Here is a 16914-nt window from a genome sequence, read left to right as displayed (position 1 = left end):
AGGAATCTGGGACCAGAGAAACAGAGCAAGCACTAGCAAGTCAGGAGCAGTGGGGCGGGTGGGCGGGTGGGCAGGCTGGCTGGCTGGCGGGCAGGAGGGGGGCGTGGCAGGGGATAGCTAAGGGAGATTGCAGAGAACAGCTGCTGGTACTGGGTCTTACTTTAATGAACTGGCTGGGCATGGGGCATAAGTAAATTGGCCAGACCAAAACAACTAGGGGCGCAAAGGACATACTCCCTCTCTTCTCCCTGACTGGCAAGGTAAGATCTTTCTGGGTTTTGCCTGGTGGGAAACTGTGGCATGTTCAGGGATTTTTCTGAAGATGTGGTAGGTGGGGGTGGTCATCTACGGCTGCCCTTTTGACCCATCTTTCCTATTGCACCAATTATTAGAGTAACCACGATCCTAGCATGAGGCCAGTGTTTCAGATAAGGTGGATCATTATAGCACAGCAGAGAAGAGTAGGGGTCTCTGGAGTTGGGTGGGCCTGGGAATCCAAGTGACTGCAGGCAAATTATGAAGCCTCTCTGGACCTTAGTTTTCTCCTTTGTAAGATGAGGATTTTGAGGATGACCGTCACTGAGGATGACCAAAATCTCTCAGTGTTGCTGTGGGGACCAAGTAAGAGAGTGCATGTAAAGTGCCCAGTAGGGTACTTGCCAGTCATCATATGCTCAAGAAATGTTGAGAATTTGGCACTTCTGTTGCTAGCATTCTCAATATCATTATGGAGGCACGCTGCACCAGATTGATGAGTTTTATGACATTGTCCCAAATGAGCAAGTGTTCCACTGGGGGCATGAGCAGGCTGAGGGGACATGTCAACATTGTGTAATGTGTGTGTTAGTTTCCAAGTTCTGTGCCAAGAAGCCCCATTGGAGGCTGCTTATGGGAGTGGGCCAGAGGGGTGAGGCTCTGGGCTTACCCACTCACTCTTACCCAGTTGTCAGAGAAGCTTGAAGTTTGTACTTCTTATAGACTGAGCTTCAAGTGAACCATGATCTAGGACATCAGAGAGATAACTGAATGTAGCCTTAGGGATGCCAAAGGCTAGGCAACCCCAAGGAGTAAGTGATAGTCAAAGACAAACAGTTTCTAGTGTTTCAGTGGTCTTATTCTAACCCCAACCCCAACTAATCTGAGTGCACTGGTAAAATGGGAATAATACTACTATTGTAAGATTCCAATGTGTAATGCTTATACATCCTGGTACACTGCAGACGCTAAAGTGTACTGCCTTGAACACACTAGGTGAGCAGTAGGTGGTAGTAGTAATGGTGATTTTTGTTATTAAAAATCAAAATGTTAATAAACAGGAATTTCAGTTTGTGGAATGCTACTCTCATTGATCAGTTAAATGCCTTCCTTTTCCTGAGGAAGACATTTAGGTCCATTAGAGTAGTAAAATGGGGATTAAAGCATTAGCAGGACTCAGTGAGCACTAGGAACTAATAGTTATCCTGGGGCGAAAGGTGTTCTCATCCAGGCCCTTGGCTGGCTTGCTAGTGCTATGGTGGGAGAGAGCATAGCTCAGGAACCTGCACTTCTCACAATTTTCCAGAAGGTGGTGCTGCTGTTTCATTTCAACCAGGACCTCCCAGGCTCCGGGCTGCTGAAGTTGCCAATGTTGATAGCTTTTATAAACTGAGAGTGTGTGCCGAGTGACTGAGCCGGTTGGTTTGAAAAGGATAGAGGTGGAAAGGATAGTTGCTCCAGCTTCGAATTTGTTTAATGCCATACAGCTTCTTTAACCTGAGAGGCCCATCTCTGATGCCACAGAGCCAGCAAACACATAAGAGGTCTCCATCACGAATCTTTTGTCTATTTCCCCATCTTTTTGATTTGCCTTTTGACTGCTAAACTTGTTTCCTGTTTACAGATTTTCTTGCCACTTGGGCTTCAGCAGGACCCCTGATATAATTGCTTTAGAGGTTCTCTACACACTGTCTTTTGGCCATGGCAGATACATCAATACCCTTAAATTCACTGCAGTTCAGCAATGTGCTGAGGGAGGAAAATGGCGACACCCAAAATAGGGATATGACCTTCTCTGGACCAACGCATGAGAACACAGCAGAAGGCCAAATTCTGCCTTCTAGTGTCCAGCCTATGGTCTCAACTTCAGCATCAGACCCTGGAGGGATGTCCACACAGCTGATGACATCCCCAGCCTTTGACACCATGGCCACACCTCTAATGGGAACAGCAAACTCTGGAGCTGTGTCCTCACCGCTCCTGTCAGACTCTGGGGCACTGTCCCCATTGTTAATGCCAACTTCAGATTCAGAGGCTCTGTCCCCATTGTTAATGCCAACCTCAGACTCGGGGATGCTTTCCCCATTGCTAATGCCAGCCTCAGATTCTGGAACATTGTCTCCATTGCTGTCCACTTCAGAGTATGGATTAATGTCCCCAGGGCTGATGATTCCTGACTTTGGAACAATGTCCACAGCACTAACAGCAACACCAGATTCTGAAGACATATCACCACTGGCAATGTCAGCCTCATCCTCTGAAGCAATGGCCACACCATTGATGCTAGCCCCAGATTCTGGAGAGCTCTCCCCACTGCTAATGCCAGATATTAACCCCAGAGAGATGTCCACGCAGCCAATGCCAGCTCCAGGCTTTGAAGGAATGTCACCATTGCAAATTACAGATGAAGACACTGAAGCAATGTCCAAAGTGCTAATGACTGCCCTGGTCTCTGGAGAGATCTCTTCACTGCTCATGTCAGACACAGACTCTGAAGCGATCTCCTCACTGATAATGTCAGCCCTAACTTCTGAATCAATGTCCACCCAGCTAACGAGCACCCAAGATTCTGGGGAAATGTCCACCCAGCTAATGTCAGGCCCAGACTCTGCAGTACAGTCTTTACCACTAACAACAGCTCCAGGCTCCGGAGCCATATCCTCACCACTCCTGTCAGTCCCTGAGGCTGGAGAAATGCCCACCTTGTCAAAGCCAGGCCCAGATGCTGAGGCAGTGTCCCCACTGCTAATGATGGCTCTGACCTCTGGAGGGATGCCCACCCAGCTGATGCCAGCCCAAAGCTCTGGAGCTATGTCCTCACAGTTAACACAAAATCTAGATTCTCAGATTGTGTCTACTCCACCAACGAGAGCAACAGCCTCCGGGGAGATGTCTGCTTCGTCAGCGAGAGCCTCAGATTCTGGAGCAAGGTCGACACTGCGAATGAGAACTCCAGCCTCTGGCAATATGTCCACGCTGCTAAAGACAGTCCCAGACTCTGCAGCACTGTCCACCCCACTGATGACAGCCACAACCTCTGGAACCATGTCCGCAGAGCCAGTGCCAACTGCAGCCTCTAGAGGAATGTCCACACACTTAACAACGGCTCAGATTTCTGGAGCCACATCCACAGGCTTTATGAAAGTCCCAGCCAGTGGGGCAAAGTCCACACCACGAATGAGAGCTCCAGCCTTGGGGGTAATGTCCATCCCACCCAGCACAGCCCCCATCTCTGAAACAGTATCTATGCTACAAACGACCACCCCAGCCTCTGGGTCAGTGCCCACACTGCAAATAAAAGCGCCTGTCTCTGGAGCAACATCTAGGTCACAAAGGAGAGCCACAGCCTCGAGAGTGACAGCCGGACCACAAATGAGAGCCTCTGGAACCATGTCCACCCCACAGATGACAGCCAAAGCCTCTGGATCCATGTCCTCACTATTAACGAGAGACACAGCCCCGGGAGTGATGTCCGTGCCGCTGATGAAAGCTACAGCCTCAGGAGCATTGTCCAAGCCACTAACAACAACCAAAGCCTCAGAAGCAATGTTCATGCAGCAAATGACAACTGCAGCTTCTGGAGAGATCTCCACAATGCTAATGAGAGACATAGCTTCTGGAGCCATGTCCATGCCACAGATGACAGACACTGCCTCTGCCGGGATGTCCACACCACTAATGAGAGCCCCAGCCTCTGGAGACATGTCCACACCACAAATGACAGCCGCAGCCTCTGGAAGCATGTCCATGCCCCTAACGAGAGCCCCGGGCCCTGGAACCATGCCCACAGTGCTAATGAGATCCACAGTCTCTGGAAAGATGCCCAGTCAGCCAATAGGCACTCAAGACTTTGGGGGGATGTCCATGTCGTTCAAAAGATTCATGACCTCTGCAGGGATGTCCACGCTGCAGATGCGAGCCCCAGCCTCTGAAGTGATGTCCACACCAAAAATTAGAGCCCCAAGCTTTGGGGCAGTATCCACACCCCTGATGAGAGCCTCAAACCCTGGAGAGGTGTCCACACTTCTCACAAGAGCTTCATCCTCTGGAGAGATGTCCTCAGCACTAACGAGACCCCCAACTTCTGGGGAGATAGCCACCACCCCTCTGAGAGCCCCAGCTTATGGAGCAATGTCTACTCCGCAAAGAACAGCCACAGCCTCTGGCATGATGTCCATGCCACAAACGAGGGCTCCAATCTCTGGGCCGATGTCCACACCACTCATGAGATCCATGGCCTCTGGAGTGATGTCCACGCCTCAAATGACAGCTGTGGCCTCTGGAGGGGTGTCCATGCCATTGTTGAGGGCCCCAGCCTCTGGAGCAACATCTGCACCACAGATGCCCACAGCAGCATCTGCAGAGGTGTGCACGCTATCCATGCGAGCCCCCAGCTTGGGAGTGATGTCCCCGCCATTATTAAGGGCTCCAGTCTCTGGAATTATGTGCACACCCCCAAGGAGACCCTCAGTCTCTGAAGATGTGTCCACAGAGTTCATGAGAGCTCCAGCCTCTGGAAAGATGGCCACCGCACAAACCACAGCCATGGCCTCGGGAGGGATGTCCAAGCCATTTGTGAGAGCCGTGGCCTCTGGAGTAACATCCATGCCACTGATGTCTGCCATGGCTTCTGGAGAAACATCCATGCCACTAATGAAAAGCCTGTCATCTGGAGCAACGTCCACACTGCAAACAAGAGTTGTGAGTTCTGGATCAACGTCTTTGCCACAAACAACATACGCAACCTCAGGAAAGATGTCCACACCACTGATGAGAGCCTCGGCTTCCAGAGCCACATCCACACCACTCATGAGAGCCTCAGCTTCTGGAATGATGTCCATGCCACTTCTAAGACCCATATCCTCTGGGGGGATGTCCATGCCACTAATGAGGGCCACAGTCCCAGGAGCCATGTTTGCATCCCAAATGGCAGCCCCTGGAATGATGTCCACCTTGGGAATCAAAGCCACAGACTCTGGGGAAACATCTGCCCCTCACACCAATGTCACAGCCTCGGGATCAAAGTCCACACCACATGCGACGACCACCCCCCCCAAAACAGTAAAGCCACCATCAGAGGAAGTCCCATCTTTTGGCATGCTGACCCCAGCACTCTGTTACCTCTTAGAAGAACAAGAAGCAGCCCGGGGTTCATGCCCTGTGGAAGAGGAGGTGGAGATTGATGAGGAGAAGCAAATGAAGGGATTTTTGAATGATTCAGAGAAAATGGCTTTTCTGGTGTCTCTTCATCTGGGGGCAGCAGAGAGGTGGTCCATCTTGCAGATGGAGGTAGGAAACCCCCTCACCAGTGAAGATAAATCTTTCCTGAGAAGATCCCAGGGCTTATACGACTCCCTGTCTGAAATTGACATCCTCAGTGCAGTTCTCTGCCATCCCAAGCAGGGCCAGAAGTCGGTCAGGCAGTATGCCACTGACTTCCTTCTGCTGGCCCGACATTTGTCTTGGTCCGATGCCATTCTGCGGACCAGGTTCCTGGAAGGACTCTCTGAAGCTGTTGCCACCAAAATGGGCCGGATCTTCCTGAAGGTGGCTGGCAGCCTAAAGGAGCTGATAGATAGGTCTCTCTATACCGAGTGCCAGCTGGCTGGAGAGAAGAATTCCCGAGGCAGCTCCAGCCAGGTTCTGACATCACCCTGTAAGCGGAATAGCGAGGAGGCAATGGAGAATGAACTGAACCCCCAGCAGCAGACCGAGGAGGTAATGGTGGGGAAATACACTCAAGGTTTCTGAATAGAAAATTGAAGGCATCCTGCTCCTTTATGTAGACTAAGGAAGAGGCTGGGGGAGGCATTGAGCTCCTAGACCATAAGCCTCAATCTGGAATTTCATCAGCGGGCCTGGTTAGGCCCTTATTTTGGGCATATTAACCCAAACTCCATTAACTTTGTGGAGCCTTGCCCTACCCAAGATACTCAGGGTGTGGGGGTGGTTAAAGGTCTAAATCTTCTGAGGGGACTGGTTGGGCTCAGTCCCAATTTGCTACTACTGATTCCAGATCCAGTTCTAAAAGAGGGGTCATGTTTTGGAGGCTGGGTCCCACCTACAGCCACATGTGTTGTAGACCCAGGTCACTAGGGAATTTGACCAGTCTAGTCCTTGGTCACACTTTTTATACAAATAAGGTACGTTGACCAAGTTCCTTGACATGTTAAGTGATCGAGATTATCCAGGTGGAACCCCACTTGTCATAGTAAGCATGGCTCTTACATTTGCTGTTTTTGTTTTTTTTCTCACTCCCAGCACCAGCATGTTCCCAAACGCTGTTACTACCTGAAAGAGCATGAAGACCCTCAAGAGGGTCTGCACGACCACCTTCGAAAGAGCACAGGCCATCAGAAGGCCCCCACTAACAAGTAATGCTACCTGGACTCTTCTCCTGTGATATCCAACTTGGCTGCTAACTTGAGGACTGGTTCCTAGACTCATTCCATGCAATTACATCATTAAAACTTGTGGCCTTTCCCCCTTCAGCACCCCCTCCAGGTGCATCCCACCCTATCCCTCACTTGGTTGACTTGACCTTCTCTTTCACCCCACATGCCTTTAACCTGCCCCAACAATCAGAACATGGACTTCAAGAATGTTCAGTGTATGAGGTTCTGAACTCCCATTACCAACAAGGACAGTGCTAATTCTTGGTCCAGGGAGAAGTCTAGGCAGGAGAAACTATGTCCTACCTCAAAAACACCTTAGAGTGTCTTGCCACATGTCATCAGGCAAACTTGAGGAAGCCCTGGTCCCATTTCACCTGGCAAGGGAGCCCATAAGGAGAGTGATGCCCACTCCAATACCACCCTTTTCATCCAGTATACTTGTCCCTATATGCCCCAACTCATAGCACTTAAATTTGGTCTCCAAGGCCCTTGTCCTGTTTATAGTCTCCATCCTGAACCATTCGTTTTGACCCATAGTAATAATCTTAGTAATAGCTAATGTTTATTGTTTATGTACTATGTGACAGGTAGTGGGCTAAACTCTTGACAAGCATCATCTCACTACATTCTTACCATAACCCAACTTGTTCTTCTGTTGTCAACTTCTGAAGTCTTGATCTATTGTCAGTGGCCATTGTCTTGTCCCTCAGTGTGAAATTTCTAGCTCTGACCTTTGGGTGACCTCCTCAGTTGTTAATTGCCCTCACTCCCCTTGGCTATTGTGCTTCGTGGCCAGCACTCTTGATAAAGATCTTGGTCTTTAAACAGGCATAGATAGAACATAATGTGAGCAGTGTTTGCCTTAATGTGGTGGGATTATGGGTGTTTTAATGTTCTTTTTACTTCTCTGTACTTTCCAGTTTCTCTACAGTAAGCATGTATTACATTTGTAATCGTTAAAGTAAATAAAGTTCATTTATGAAAAAAAGAATTAACTGTGGCTAACAGAATTTGATTTATTGAGTCCTTCATTCAGTCAATATTTATTATCTAACATGTGTCAGCCACTGTTTTGAGGACAGACAGATAAGAACATTGATCAAACGGAAACTTTATTCCAATGGAAGAGGGAGACAGACAATAAGTAAGAAAACACATAAGTAAGATAGGTTGAAATCGTGGTGAAGGCTATAAAGACAGGAAATAAGGATAATGGGGAATTTGATACTAACAGAGCAAATTTATTTATTCAATAATAGTCCATGTAATTGGGTTACTCAAAGATCTTTTAAAAACAGTAGGAGTGACATGATTAGAAACACATTTTAGAAAACTAACTTGGACAGAGGAGCCTGGCAGGCTATAGTCCATGGGGTCGCAAAGAGTCGGACATGACCGAGTGCCTGAGCACGGCAGCAAGCACTGCAATAGTACAGGTGACTGACTCTTCAGATGACTCAATCTAGGGTCAGGGCAGTGGGGATGAAATGAGGCACAGAGACCAAATCTTCTCTGAGGGTTCAAGTCTGCTGCTCCATTACCTTAAACATTGGATATGATTCCAGGAAGAGGAAAATGATTCTCAGAAAAAAACAAAGATTAGCAGACAAATTGGCAGCCCCATAGCTGCCTGTGGATGCATCAATCACCAGTGCTGTTTCCTCAGGCCTGGCAGGGGTAGGAGAGGAAGAGGGTTCAACTGGTTGGGAAACCAAAATTCTAGTTAGTGGGGCTCTGGGGACCCAGTTTTCCTCTCTTATCTGACCCTGTTGGCTCACACCTAGTCCAGTCCAGGCCAGAGTGGATTTTTGGACCTCCATGTTCAGCCAGAGTTGCTCTTAGTTCAGGGAAAGGGCTGTTGACTTTCCTGAAAAAGAAATTGATGATGCAGAATCAAAATTTGTGTCTGGAACCTATATAGGGGAAGGCAAATGTCTTAAAGGTGAAAACTAATTTTCCGATCACCATGATAATGCAGAATGATCGCAAGTCTCTGCTTCATTTTTCATCCCAGTCATTCTTTTTCCCTTGGCTTTTGCCCTCCTGTCCTTTAAGCTAATGTCACTAGAGATAAATGGGATAAATGAAGCCTGATCATACCCTGTATAATTATAAGGAATTTCATATAGGTCATACCTGAATGGTCTGGTGGTTTTCCCTACTTTCTTCAAGTCTGAATTTGGCAATAAGAAGTTCATGATCTGAGCCACAGTCAGCTCCTGGTTTTGTTTTTTTTTGACTGTATAGAGCTTCTCCATCTTTGGCTGCAAAGAATATAATCAATCTGACTTCAGTATAGATCATCTGGTGATGTCCATGTGTACAGTCTTCTCTTGTGTTGTTGGAAGAGGGTGTTTGCTCTGACCAGTGCATTCTCTTGGCAAAACTCTATTAGCCTTTGCCCTGCTTCATTCTGTACTCCAATGCCAAATTTGCCTGTTACTCCAGGTGTTTCTTAACTTCCTACTTTTGCATTCCAGTCCCTTATAATGAAAAGGACATCTTTTTTGGGTGTTAGTTCTAGAAGGTCTTGTAGGTCTTCATAGAACCGTTCAACTTCAGCTTCTTCAGCATTACTGGTCAGGGCATAGACTTGGATTACCATGATATTGAATGGTTTGCCTTGGAAACAAACAGAGATCATTCTGTTGTTTTTGAGATTGCATCCAAGTACTGCATTTTGGACTCTTTTATTGACTATGAGGGCTACTCCATTTCTTCTAAGGGATTCCTGCCCACAGTAGTAGATATAATGGTCATCTGAGTTAAATTCACCCATTCCAGTCCATTTTAGTTTGCTGATTCCTAAAATGTCTATGTTCACTCTTGCCATCTCCTACTTGACCTCTTCCAATTTGCTTCGATTCATGGACCTGACATTCCATGTTCCTATGGAATATTGCTCTTTACAGCATCAGACTTTGCTTCTATCACCAGTCACATCCACAACTGGGTGTTGTTTTTGCTTTGGCTCCATCTCTTCATTCTTTCTGGAGTTATTTCTCCACTGATCTCCAGTTGCATATTGGGCACCTACCAACCTAGGAAGTTCATCTTTCAGTGTCCTATCTTTTTGCCTTTTCATACTGTTCATGGGGTTCTCAAGGCAAGAATACTGAAGTGATTTGCCATTCCCTTCTCCAGTGGACCACATTCTGTCAGACCTCTCCACCATGACCCGCCCATCTTGGGTGGCCCCACATGGCATGGCTCATAGTTTCATTGAGTTAGACAAGGCTGTGGTCCATTTGATCAGATTGGTTAGTTTCCTGTGATTGTGGTTTTCAGTCTGTCTGCCTTCTGATGGAGAAGGATAAGAGACTTATGGAAGCTTCCTAATGGGAGAGACTGACTGAGGGGGAAACTGGGTCTTGTTCTGATGGGCGGAGCCATGCTCAGTAAATCTTTAATCCAATTTTCTGTTGATGGGTAGAGCTGTGTTCCCTCCCTGTTATTTATGGCATCTGGTCCCATCACTTCATGGGAAATAGATGGGGAAACAGTGGAAACAGTGGAAGACTTTATTTTTGGGGGCTCCAAAATCACTGCAGATGGTGATTGCAGTCATGAAATTAAAAGACGCTTACTCTTTGGAAGGAAAGTTATGACCAACCTAGACAGCATATTAAAAAGCAGAGATATTACTTTGCGAACAAAGGTCCATCTAGTCAAGGCTATGGTTTTTCCAGTGGTCATGTGTGGATGTGAGAGTTGGACTGTGAAGAAAGCTGAGCACCGAAGAATTGATGCTTTTGAAGTGTGGTGTTGGAGAAGACTCTTGAGAGTCCCTTGGACTGCAAGGAGATTCAACCAGTCCATCCTAAAGGAGACCAGTCTTGGGTGTTCATTGGAAGGACTGATGCTGAAGCTGAAACTCCAATACTTTGGCCACCTCATGCAAAGAGTTGATTCATTGGAAAAGACCCTGATGCTGGGAGGGATTGGGGGCAAGAGGAGAAAGGGACGACAGAGGATGAGATGGCTGGATGGCATCACCGACTCAATGGATGTGAGTTCGAGTGAACCCCGGGAGTTGGTGATGGACAGGGAGGCCTGGCGTGCTGCGATTCATGGGGTCGCAAAGAGTCGGACACGACTGAGTGACTGAAATGAACTGAACTGAACTGAAACTATGGTGGAGGTAATGAAGATAATGGTGACCTCCTTCAAAAGGCCCCATGCATGCACGGCTACACTCAGCACCCCCACCCTGAAGCAGGCTACCACCAACCCACACCTCTGCTGGAGACTCCTGGACACTCCTAGACAAGTCTGGGTCGGTCTCTTGTGGGGTCACTGCTCCTTTTTCCTGGGTCATGGTGCACACAACATTCTGTTTGTGTCCTCCAAGAGTCTATTTCCTAGTCCTATGTAAGTTCTGGCAGCTCTATGGTGGGATTAATGGTGACCTCCTCCAAGAGGGCTTATGCCATACCCAAGTCTGCTTGCACCCAGGGCCCCTGCCCCTGTGGCAGTCCACTGCTGACCCATACCTACACAGGAGACACTCAAACCCAGTTCTGTCTCAGTCTCTGTGAGGTCTCTGGGTCCTGGTGCACACAAGGTTTGTTTGAGCCCTCTGAGTGTCTCTGGTGGAGATGGGGTGTGACTCTAAACGTGAATTCACCCCTCCTACCATCTTTCCAGGGCTTCTCTGACCTTGGACGTGGGGTATCTCCTCAGGGCTGCTCCAGCGCCGCATAGCCATGGAAACCAGTATTGGCCAACATGCTCCTGTATTCTTGCCTGGAGAACCCTGCTCCCTGACAGAGAAGCCTGGCAGGCCATAGTCTCCAGGGTCACAAAGAGTAGGACACTACCGAAGCGACCCCACATGCAGAGGTGCAAGACTTTTTTTCTTGCCTGTGGCAGCTCTGCCCCAGTGAGAGTTGAGGGTGAAGGTGGCACAGCTGCTTGGCTTGCGGGGACCCTGGCAGCACCAAGTGTGCAGGGACACAGACTGCCTCCACTGCAGGAGTTATGGCCCTATCAGAATCTTTTTTCGAGCCTCTTGTAGCTGGCTACCAGAAGGCCTCTTTGGCCAGTCTTTCTCCATAGCTCCACCCGTTCAGGCACTTAGAGGGCTTCCTAGCCTGGGGACCTTCTCTGTTGTTTGGCACATCAGGCACATATAGGGGCCCCCCTGGCTGGGGTTCTACTCTGTAGATTGGCACACCAGGCACTTAAAGGGGCAACCTGGGTGGGGCCCTACTCTGTAGTTCAGTGCGTCAGGTGCTTGCTGGGCCAGCCTCTCTATTGTTCAGCTGCCAATGCTGGCACTGTGGGGAGAGAGAGGCTAAGGTGATGGCTCCATCCCCAAACGTGACTCAGCAGAATCGCCTAGCTTCCATGGCTGCCTGGCTTTCCTCCACTGGCATTTCCCACCACAGCCTCCTCCCTCACATCCCCTTGGTTAGTCTCTCCACAGTCAACAGCCGCCCTCGCTTTGGGATTGCTCCACAATCCCTAAACTCCAGCTACCAGCTGCTGCACCTTCCAGGGGATCTGCATCCCTGTCTTGGGTAAGTATGGTTGTAAGGACTGTCTGATTCTGATTCCATTTAGGCTGCCACAGATCAGCTGTTTCACTCTCAACCTTAAATGTTTCTCCTCTGACTCAGACAATTGCCCTGATGTGGGGATCCGACCCTTGCTTCAGTTCCCCCACCTACCGAGGGCAGGTCCAGTCCTACTAACACTCCTGTTTTTCCCCCTAGTTCCTTCATCCTACTGAGTTTTGTGTGGGTCTATATATTCTTTTCTGCTGGTCAGGTACTCCTGTCCTCTCTCAGCTGGTGTTCTGCATGCACTTCTGTGTCTGAAGGTGTATTCCTGATGTATCCATGGAGAGAGATGTACTCCATGTCCACCTATTCCTCTGCCATCTTGTTCTCCTGTATGAATTTTTAAAACAGTTTCAAAAACCAGGAAATTAGAAAATTGAAATGTGTGTGAAACTTTTGTTTTGCCAGTTCTGTACTATATTTCAGTCCCTATTTATATATTTAAATGTTTGATTAACTAGGATATGTGGAAAATATGTAAATAAACTGGGATACGTGGGGAAAGTATAAGAGAGGTAGTGGTGGGTATATCAGTTTTTCACTCTATCTATTGCATATCACACATAAACTGCTTCTGAAGAACTCCATAGTACACTTTGGGAGAATGAGAATAAACTGGGAAATGAAATTGCTAGGAAAATAATTCAGAACTCATGAACTCTGTCATGACTGACCTAGAGAAAACACTACAGCTGGGGTCAAGAGGCTGGAATTTTGTAGATCCTCCTAGCTTTTCTCTCATTGTTTTGCTGAGAGTCACATCCTTCACAGATTTCTACATCCAATAACAGTGGTACTGATAAATTCTTTTTAACTTTAAAAATTTTTATGGATATATTCATGAGTTGCAATATTATATTTATTCAGGTTTACAACATAGTGCTTCAGTTGTTTTATATATTATACTCCATTTACATTTATTAATAGATAATTGGTATATTTCTCTGTGCTGTACAGCATATCCTTGTTGCTTAAAGTTCAAAATGAATAGTTTAAAATATAATGAAATAGTAAGTTCTAATGAAAACCATTGTAAATTAAAAATGACTGAAATCGCAGAGTGCTTTCTCTCTCTCCAAGGATGTAGTAAGCTTGAAATCAATCTTTTAAAAAAGAAATAGGAGAAAAAAAAAAGAAATAGGAGAATAGAATTATGGACAGGGGGAAAGGGGAGGAGAGGGTGAGATGCATGGAAAGAGTAACATGGAAATTTACATTACCATATGTAAAATAGATAGCCAATGGGAATTTGCTGTATGGCTCAGGAAACTCAAACAGGGGCTCTGTATTAACCTAGAGGGCTGGGATGAGGAGGGAGTTACAAAAGGAAGGGGATATATGTATAACCTAGGCTGAGTCATGTTGAGGTTTGACAGAAAACAGCAAAATTCTGTAAAGCAATAATCCTTCAATAAAAAATTAATTAATTAAAAAGGTAAAAAAATATCTCAAAACAAACAAAAATAAAATGAATAGGAAAATCACCAACTAGTTTGAAATTCAGCAATATACTTATAGAAATAAAAATGTCAGTGCACCAAGAAGAAAACATAATGGACATTAAATTCAGTAAATACTATCATAAGCAATAGCAGTCAAATATGTGAGGTAGAAGAAGGAGTCATCTTATTTCTCTTAATTGCTGAAGATTCTCCTCCTCCTTATTTTGATGCAAGGAGCTAGAGACATGTCCCACAACAAGAAATGGATGCATGCATGTGCACTAAGTCTCTTCAGTTGAGTCCCACTCTTTGTGACCCTATGAACTGCTGCCCACCAGGCTTCTCTGTCCCTGGGAATTATCCAGGAAAGAATACTGGAGTGGGTTTTCATGCCCTCCTCCAGGGAACCTTCTCCATCTAGGGACAGAACCTGGGTCTCCTGTGTCTCCTGCATTGCAGGCAGGTTCTTTACTACTGGCACCACCTGGGAAGACCCAAGAAATGGATGTGCACATGCTAAGCCACTTCAGTCGTGTCTGACTCTTTGAGACCCCATGGATTGTAACCCGCTAGGCTGCTCTGTCCACGCGACTTTACAGCAAGAATACTGGAGTGGGGTGCCATGCCTTTCTCCAGGGCATCTTCCCAATCCAGGGGTTGAATCCATGGCTCTTATGTTTCCCACATAAGAAGGCAGGTTCTTTACCACTAGCACCACCTGGGAAGCCCCAAGAAATGGATGACTGTACTTAAATCGCCATGGTTAAAAGCAGGTGCTTGAATGGAAAAACATCAGGGAAACTATCACCCCACGTTCCTGCTCCATCTCTAGGATGATTGTCACAGGAAGGTTGTTATTTGTTCAGCCCTCCTCACATACGTTTGGCCAATTGCTTTGGCTCATGGGCTACCAGTCCCTCATTGGCTGCTACTGTGGAGACTGTGGCTATGTTAACTGTCACTGGACTATCCCATCATCCCTGCAAGTTTGCAATTCAGTCAGGATTTTTTTTAAAATTTTATTTTATTTTTAAACTTTACAAAATTGTATTAGTTTTGCCAAATATCAAAATGAATCTGCCACAGGTATACATGTGTTCCCCATCCTGAACCCTCCTCCCTCCTCCCTCCCCATACCATCCCTCTTGTTTTTTTTAAAAAAGCAAAATGTTCTAGGTTGCAAACAAAAAACAAGATCAGAGAAATCTGGATAAGGTAATTTCCAGAAGATATGGTGCTTGATTCCAGAAATTTAGAATTTTCTTATTTTACACTGTGTTTGAGTCCTATTTTACACATGGAAGTGAATTAGGATTGAAGGAATAGAATGGGTAAATGTGATTTTTATATCTGCTACTGCTGGTGCAGTGGTAAAGAATCAGACTGCCAATGCAGGAGACGAAAGAGACACAGCTTCTATCCCCTGGTCAGAAAGATCCCCTGGAGTAGGAAAGGACAACCCAGTTCACTATTCTTGCTTGGAAAATTTCAAGGAGATAGGAGCCTGGCGGGCTCGACTCTTTGCAGACCCTATGGATTGTAGCCCACTAGGCTCCTCTCTCCATGGGATTCTCCAGGAAAGAATACTGGAGAGGGTTGCCATGCCCTCCTCCCGGGGATCTTTATGACCCAGGGATGGAACCTGCCTCTCCTGCGACTCCTGCATTGCAGGCGGATTCTTTTCTGCTGAGCCACCCGGGAAGACCACACTGTTTTTTATCGGTTGCTTTACCCCATATAAAAATCTCTGGATTATACCTAAATATAGCTGGGAGAATGAAAATGGAAAAGGCCAATGAAACTTTTAGGGAAAGAATTTTGACCATAAAGATCCCTAAAATCACTGAGAAACCACGAATAGAAATAACTATTTAGTAAAGTGACGAGTTGCAATACGTTAAGAAAAAAGCACATGATTTTCCATCGAACAAATGACACAACCGACACATATTGAAGCAAAGGTAATGAGGTTTTTAATGTTTTCTTTGGGGTAGAAATGTTTTAAAGATTAAATGTAGGGCCTAAGGGGAGAACTCTGAAGTCTGGTTTGCGATGGTCAGACAGTCCTGAGGCAGTTCATCTGCAGGTGTGGTATCTGATGAGCGACTTGGTGGCCTCGGTTACATACTTGCGGAGCTCCCCAGGCAACAGAAGACGCACAGCTGTCTCGATGTCTTTGCGCGTGATGGTGTGGCGCTTGTTGTAGTGGGCCGGGCGCCTGGCCTCTTCGGCAATCGGCTCAAACATATCTTTCACAAATGAATCCAGGAGGTTTGCGGAGTCGTGGGAAAGACTCAGGCCTGTATGTACTTGCCTCAGCACCCTAGGGAAATAGGTAGCAAAACTTGAGAAATTGTCATGATGGCAGAGCCTGCGACGGCGACAGCGGCCCTTAGCTGTCTTCTGCTTTGCCTTTTTTGGTTCTGCATCATATGGCTCTGGTTTGGAGGTCTCCGCTTTCGCCATCTCTGTTTCAGAGGGCTCAATTTCGGAGGTGCCATTTTCTTTGGTGATCACGTCTTCTTCAATAGCTGTCAGAGGATGGTTTGGACACGGTAGAGCCACCATTCCCCATAGCTCAGCCCAGAAGAACAGTGAGGGCGTTGAAGGCAGTTGGCCGAATTTATAGGCCCTGCTTTCCCTGACGTCACAGACACTGTCCATATCTGATTGGATGCAAGGCAGGTAGGCCTGTTACTATGGCAGCCCATGTCACGTGACACTGGATGGCCCATCTCCCAACTCCTGCTGCCCCCCTCCCCCACATTTAACCCCAGTCAGCCGAACTCACCTGGTGGCTCTGACTGTAAAGTGTCTGTCTACAATGCGGGAGACCTGGTTCGATCCCTGGGTCAGGAAGATTCCATGGCGAAGGAAATGGCAACCCACTCCAGTACTCTTGCCTAGAAAATCCCATGGACGGAGGAGCCTGGTGTCCATGGGGTCGCAAAGAGTCGGATACAACTGAGCGATTTCACTTTCACTTTCAGCTAAACTCAGTGAAAGTCACCTAAGTTGAAAAATGAAATAATCAGTTAGAGCTTCCTGAGAGAGAATGACAGACCTCAATAACTCCAGCTCTTTCAGGCATTCAAAGTGACTCAGGTCACTTGGTGGACATTTTACTCCAACACAGTATCTTCTCCTGATTGACCTTCAGCGGCATGAGCAGAATGTCCTGGCTTCCTCAGCAGAATGCTCCTGAAAATCATAGGAATTAAATAAACAGCTATTATCTACAAAATTTATCAAAACCAA

At 46.9% G+C, this 16914-nt stretch overlaps 2 protein-coding genes across 3 annotated transcripts in view; one reads left to right on the top strand and one right to left on the bottom strand.

Annotated features, from left to right (window-relative positions):
* The window catches only part of RTL9 (retrotransposon Gag like 9), a 153427-nt gene extending 145768 nt beyond the window's left edge, over window positions 1–7659 (top strand). For both annotated transcript variants that reach the window (XM_044936767.2, XM_006071598.4), the window contains 2 exons: window positions 1880–5973; window positions 6517–7659. In XM_044936767.2, coding sequence (XP_044792702.1) covers window positions 1957–5973; window positions 6517–6633 — 4134 coding nt within the window. In that variant the 5' untranslated portion in view covers window positions 1880–1956 and the 3' untranslated portion in view covers window positions 6634–7659. The remainder of the gene's footprint in view (window positions 1–1879; window positions 5974–6516) is intronic.
* Window positions 7660–15732: 8073 nt separating this feature from the next.
* Window positions 15733–16320, bottom strand: LOC102409792 (histone H2B-like). The gene has a single exon (XM_006071609.2). It carries the CDS (start codon window positions 16318–16320, stop codon window positions 15733–15735), a length of 588 nt encoding a protein of 195 aa, XP_006071671.2.
* Window positions 16321–16914: the final 594 nt, after the last annotated feature.

This window comes from Bubalus bubalis, chromosome X (genome assembly GCF_019923935.1).
Source record: "Bubalus bubalis isolate 160015118507 breed Murrah chromosome X, NDDB_SH_1, whole genome shotgun sequence".
NCBI lineage: Eukaryota > Metazoa > Chordata > Mammalia > Artiodactyla > Bovidae > Bubalus > Bubalus bubalis.
The sequence above is the reverse complement of the archived record's forward strand: the minus strand, read 5'-3'. Positions and strand labels throughout refer to the sequence as shown.

Coding starts and splice junctions, on each gene's coding strand:
- LOC102409792 (XM_006071609.2), bottom strand. CDS start 16,320: ATGGACAGTGTCTGTGACGTCAGGGAAAGCAGGGCCTATAAATTCGGC.